Source organism: Ictalurus punctatus, chromosome 22 (genome assembly GCF_001660625.3).
Source record: "Ictalurus punctatus breed USDA103 chromosome 22, Coco_2.0, whole genome shotgun sequence".
Taxonomy (NCBI): domain Eukaryota; kingdom Metazoa; phylum Chordata; class Actinopteri; order Siluriformes; family Ictaluridae; genus Ictalurus; species Ictalurus punctatus.
In genome coordinates this window covers 15,338,728-15,344,727 of record NC_030437.2, presented here as the reverse complement: position 1 = coordinate 15,344,727, position 6,000 = coordinate 15,338,728, and the positions used below count along the sequence as shown (strand labels likewise).

At 41.0% G+C, this 6,000-nt stretch overlaps 1 protein-coding gene across 1 annotated transcript in view; it reads left to right on the top strand.

The window, feature by feature from the left end:
• The first annotated feature begins 3,499 nt into the window (after window positions 1-3,499).
• niban2b (niban apoptosis regulator 2b) overlaps window positions 3,500-6,000 on the top strand; it is a 42,725-nt gene continuing 40,224 nt past the window's right edge. The window contains exon 1 of the mRNA XM_017451967.3: window positions 3,500-3,851. Coding sequence (XP_017307456.1) covers window positions 3,797-3,851 — 55 coding nt within the window. The 5' untranslated portion in view covers window positions 3,500-3,796. The remainder of the gene's footprint in view (window positions 3,852-6,000) is intronic.

The following is a 6,000-nucleotide window of genomic DNA, read 5'->3' as shown; positions in this document are numbered from 1 at the left end:
ACCACCACCACCATCAACAACAACAATATGTAATAGGTGACATAATGGCTTAGTGGTGTGCCTGGAAGGGATTTCCTCTGGATACTCCGGTTTCCTCCCCCAGTCCAAATGACACATGTTCTATTCTGATTGGTATTTCCAAATTGTGTGTGCGATTGTGCCCTATGATGGGTTGGCACCCCTTCCAGAGTGTCCCCAGCCTTGTTCGCTGCAGGCTCCAGGCTCCCCTGTGACTCTGTGTAGGATAAGCAGTGTGGAAAATGGATGAATAATAATAATAATAATAATAATAATAATAATAATAATAATAATAATAGACACTTTATTCTGTTCAGGGTCACGGTGAATCCGGGAACACCGGCTGTGGGGAGGGGATACATGCTGGATGGGATGCCAGTCCATCGCAGGGCACCATGTTCACAAACATTCACTCACTCAACCAATCATCTTGTAGCCATAAGAATTTTACAATTTCCAAACAGATGTACAATAGAAGAAAGAGGGCAACAATGTAGAACAGATTATATCCGGGGTGCAAATTTGATGTCACCTAGTCACCTAGAATGACTTGTACCTCAGCATCCTCATCAGGTGAGGTTGCAATAGTGGCAGGATAAACAGCTGCGTTTGTCTCTGATTATCCCTCCCAAATAAACATTATGATACCACAGCACTGTTGAATTCTCGATTCTGTATTGACTTTCTGTCATTTTCCTTAACAACAGCTCTGAGAGTAGTTATGGCTGCCAGGCAAATCACAGGTTTGTATAAATGTGCTCGTTCTAATGGTAAGAACTTCGGACAGGTACTTTTATGACAGAGATGACAAATAAACCATATAATTGTTATTATAGTAGGCCTAAAGGTTTCTCTGAGGAGATTTTTATTTAGCATTTATGGAAGAAGGAGTGACACAATGCATCTCAATGCAGAGAAATCTGATGATCTGCATCGGTGAAATGTACAATTCACAGTGTGGAAATCAGCAGTCTATTTATTTATTTATTGTATTATGCACCTAATGAAACTGCACTGGTTGAACACCAGAGGTCCCAATATACAGTTGAAATATATAGCAACCTCCAGGGTCGGGGGTTCGATTCCCACCGTGGCCTTGTGTGTGAAGAGTTTGTATGTTCTCCCCGAGTTGCGGGGGTTTCCTCCGGGTACTCCGGTTTCCTCCCCCAGTTCAAAGACATGCATTGTAGGCTGATTGGCATTTCCAAAGTGTCCGTAGTGTATGAATGGTGTGTGAATGTGTATGTGTTTGTGCCCTGCCTTGTGCCCGATGCTCCCTGGGATAGGCTCCAGGTTCCCCGTGACCCTGAAAAGGAGTAAGTGGTATAGCAGATGGATGGATGGATGGATTATATGACATTACACAGTTACAAATAGCTTTTCAGTAGCTTCCAAACGACACCATCCCTGCCCCTGCATTTTAGCCAACTTTGGAGCTCTTTTTCCAGTTAAAATGCCACCTCAGGCACTGCTACAGAGCTCGTTATCTTTTAATCGCCCTGGGTCAGAGACTTTCATTTTTAATCACATTTTTGGGAAAATGTATACATTGTTGAAGATATGCTGAACCTGGAGTACAAAAAAAAAAAAAAAAAAAACCTTTTGTACAGTACTGTATGTGCTGCAGATCTGAATCGTAAAGATTTCAATGACAATTAGTGATAGCTTCTGCTTCATCTTCGTCCAAATGGAAGTGCATCGTCACTGGAATTTTGAAGGATATTAAGTCCTTGTGAACGCGTCCTAACACTGTTATGTTTAGGAGGAAACCGAAACCCCACCTGTGATTAAAGGGTTAATTTAGTCTCTCTCTCTCTCTCTCTCTCTCGCTCTCTCTCACTTACACACACACACACACACACACACATACATACACAAACGTCACCCTGACCATAAACACTGGTCCTAAGAAAAGAATGGCCTCGATAAAACGCCATGAATCAGAGAGGCGGGTGTGTCACATACACACCATTTTATTAGTTAATTACTCACTACAACCACCAGATGGCGCCAGATTCACATTTTAGCCTTTACAGCTTAGATGTACATGTCTATTTCGATTATTTGGCAAGAATTTGACATAGTTTGCCAGTTGATGTCAAGACATGCAAATTTCGTTATTATTATTATTATTATTATTATTATTATTATTATTATTATTATTATTATTATTATTGAACAAGTGTGATGTTGCTAAACACCTTTGAGGCCTAAATACATTTGAGGGAACAGCATATTACATAGAGTAATTCATTGTTTTTCTTCTAGTGTGACTATGCAACAAGGTGGTTGTGTAGTTATGTATATTTAATACTTGAATTCTCCAATTAAGGCCAATTATATAATGTGTGTGTGTGTGTGTGTGTGTGTGTGTGTGTGTGTGTGTGTGTGTGTGTGTGTGTGTGTGTGTGAATTTAATATAAATATATATTTGGATAATTTTGTAAAATCCAAATAAGCTTTACAGATCTTTATTGGAAAGGGTTTAAACGATGTTTTTCGTGCTTGTTCAATGAACCATGAACAATTACTGCACATGCACCTGTGGAACAGTCCTTAAGTCCTTTCTACTGACTCTGAAAAACACCAGAAGAAAGATGTCTAGGATTCCTGCTCACCTGCGTGAACATGTCATAGACCTGCTGCAGGGAGGCATGAGGACTGCAGATGTGTCCAGAGCAATAAACTGCAATGTCTGTAATGTAAGACGCCTAAGACAGTGCTACAGGGAGACAGGAAGGACAGCTGATCGTCCTTGCAGTGGAAAATTACATGTAACCGTGTGTCCCCCTCAGACGTGTTCAAGAACTTGCAAATTCCTGTGTGGAAGAGTGGAGGAACATCTCACAGCAAATGACAAATCTGGTTCAATCCATGCAGATGAGATGCTCTGTAGTACTTAAAGCAGCTGGAGGCCACCGCATACTGATTGTTCCTTTTAATATTGACCCCCCTCATATTTCTGTTCCTCAAACGTCTGTGAAACCTGTTCAGTTTATGACTCAATTGTTGAATCTTTTTATATGAATACAAATATTTACACATGTTAAGAAATTTGCTGGAAATAAAAGCAGTTGAATGTGAGATGACGTTTTTTTTTTTTTTTTTTTTTTTTTGAGTACATATAAATGACCACCCTGGGTTAGTTTCCTCAAATCCTGCGTGAATGACTGAATCCTCCTACCCTCTCCTCGTTACTTCACTACATGCCAGAAGTTCAACTCTGGTCAACTTTTTTTCTTTCTTTCTTTTTTTTAAATAAGGCAATCCTCGTACCCTCTCCTCGTTACGTCACTACACGTCAGAAGTTCAACTCTGGTCAACTTTTTTCTCTTTTTTTTTTCTTTTCAATAAGGCGCGTAGCCTGTATTTCACGCATGGGCACGCACTGGTGCGAAGTGTCTGTCAACCAAGCCCTTGTGAAGGGTGGGGTTAAATATACTTACTCTCTCTCTCTCTCTCTCTCTCTCTCTCTCACACACACACACACACACACAAACTCTAAAGCTCTACATTGGGCATAGGCACTGGTCCTAAGAAAGGCAGGGCTTTAATAAAACACCATCAATCAGAGTCGAGGGTGTGTCCCATACACACTTCATGATGAACTGAGCTTTCGTTCCATCTGACTCACTCCATCGCTTCTGTCCTCTTCTCTTCTCTCTGGTTCTCAGAGTAAAGCGACTCTTTGTGTTTCCTCGCAGAGGGAAAACTTGCAGCTGCTCTTGAAAACTTTTCTCACACTGAAGCGACTGGATATATCGCTGATTTGGTCGCGATGGGGGATTTGATCTCAAGCCACCTGGATGAAGGCAAACGGGAGATTATTACAGGTGAGTGTTTCTGTAGAGGTTTCTTGCATTTCACCAAAACAAGCAACAAACACGCGGGATACTCTGCGTTTGGATTAAAGGTGTGGACGGATTTACATTGCGCTCACATCTAATGCCCAAATAATCTCATTCCGAACACATAATGCACTACTTGGGCTCTTTTTTTCTCTCTCTTCTTTTTTTAACGCTTAGTGTACAGGGCGCGTGGACCGATTTGGGACCTTTTCAATGCGGCGACGTGGCGCGCGCTGCTTCTCTTCCTTTAAAAAAACAACAACAAAAAACAGCACGCGCTGGAAACATATAGTGTTTAATGGGATCTCCACTTATCTACGGGTTGTGTTTCAGACGTTTGCATTGTTGGACACTAAATTTAAAAACAAAACAAACAAACAAACAAAAAAAACCCTGACCCACTTGCATGAGTCACCTGAGCAGCTGGAGCCACAGTTTCCTCAAACTCTGGCTGCTATAATGAGGTTTCCAGGGTTAGCTAATATATATGTTGCTCGTGCAGCATTATTGCAATGCTCTTGGCCTTTACAGACTGCTGCATTATGCAAATCAATCCAAATGTTTTATTATCTGATGTGCTTATCCAATCTAAACCATTCCTGTGGGTGTTTCATGAATCACAACACAATGCAGGACTCATAAAACATTTTAGACTGAACAAGGTATGTCAATCTTTAACCATGTCTGATCAAAGGTTTACTAATGTGTGTGTGTGTGTGTGTGTGTGTGTGTGTTCCAAGGAATATTAATCTTAATCTTAATATGAAATGCTATATGTCACATTATACCCTGCTTGATAAATGGTGTCACTTTCAGGTTTAGGAGTACAATGCAGATCTGTACTGGATTTTTGATCTCGCTAGGATTTTAGGGTGGGAAAGAGTAAAGCCTTTTAAACATATATTTAAGACGGCATGTCAGGAATTCATGGATTTACCACTGAGGGAGGAGTGTGTCTGGATAGTGCATCACTGGACACATCTGTTGCAGGGGGTGTTTGGACATAGTCCAAGCACTGGCTTTAAAGGTTCTGCCAAAAAATCCAATTTCAATTGACAGTTTTAGTTTATCAGCGAGGATGTTTAGTTTGTTTCCAATCCAGTTGAGTAATGTTATCATTGAAAGGGTGGCACAGCAGGTGATGTTGTGGTCTCCATGCTCCAAGGTCCTGGATTTGATCCTGAACTCTGGTTACCGTCTGTGTGGAGTTTTGCATGGTGTCTGCTTATCCATGTTGGTTTTCTGATGGTTCTTACAAAGGTTTCCTCCCACTGTCTAAAAACACTCCAAATTGATCCTACTGTTAACCTAATGTGAGCAGTTGCGCAAATGGGTGTGTCGAGATACTTGGAGATAGACTGCGGTTTCATTGAGAGTGTATCCCGGTCTACCACACACTTTTCCATGTTTAGGGAGTGTATGTAACATGACTCTGACCAGGATGAATTATCATGCCCAATTGTGTCAAACTTTGGCCCACAGGTCCTACCTGAATCTGTGAATGCTGCCAAGCTATGTTCTGACACAATAGGAAGTTAGAATGACCAAGATGTTCCAAGATGGCTGCTACCACTCTACAACTACCTGACAGACTTTTGTCCAATTTTACTGATAACTGTATGAAATACAGTATCAGAACCAACATAAGCATGTATGAGACTTAACTCAAGGTTTCAGGCAATGTACACTGTTTTCATGATGCTAAAATGAAGATTATAAGCTTCCCTTCTAATAGAAAAGATTTGACACCAACATCTCTTAGACGATTGACTACATTTAGGAAGAGAGCAAAATAATTTCAACTTAATTTATGGCCCGATTATTGCCTGGTGAGTGGAAATGGCAGTGGGAGGTTTTTTGGGATACAGCCTCAGAAACCACTTCCTGTCCTTGATACGGTTGGACGATGGCCAGAACATATGAATAAGCCATAACTGAACATTTAGACCAAGTTCTTGCAGTGTTGTCGTCTTCAGTCGTCTTCCGACCACAAAATCCAAGACTAAACAGCAAGAATTATTCATTCTTACCACCCTCTGTTGGCTTAGACAATGAGGTCATCACCTAGAGATGGATAGGAATAGAAGCTGACCCCAACACTTCCTGTGTAGTTGCCCAAGAGCTTGGTTTTGTA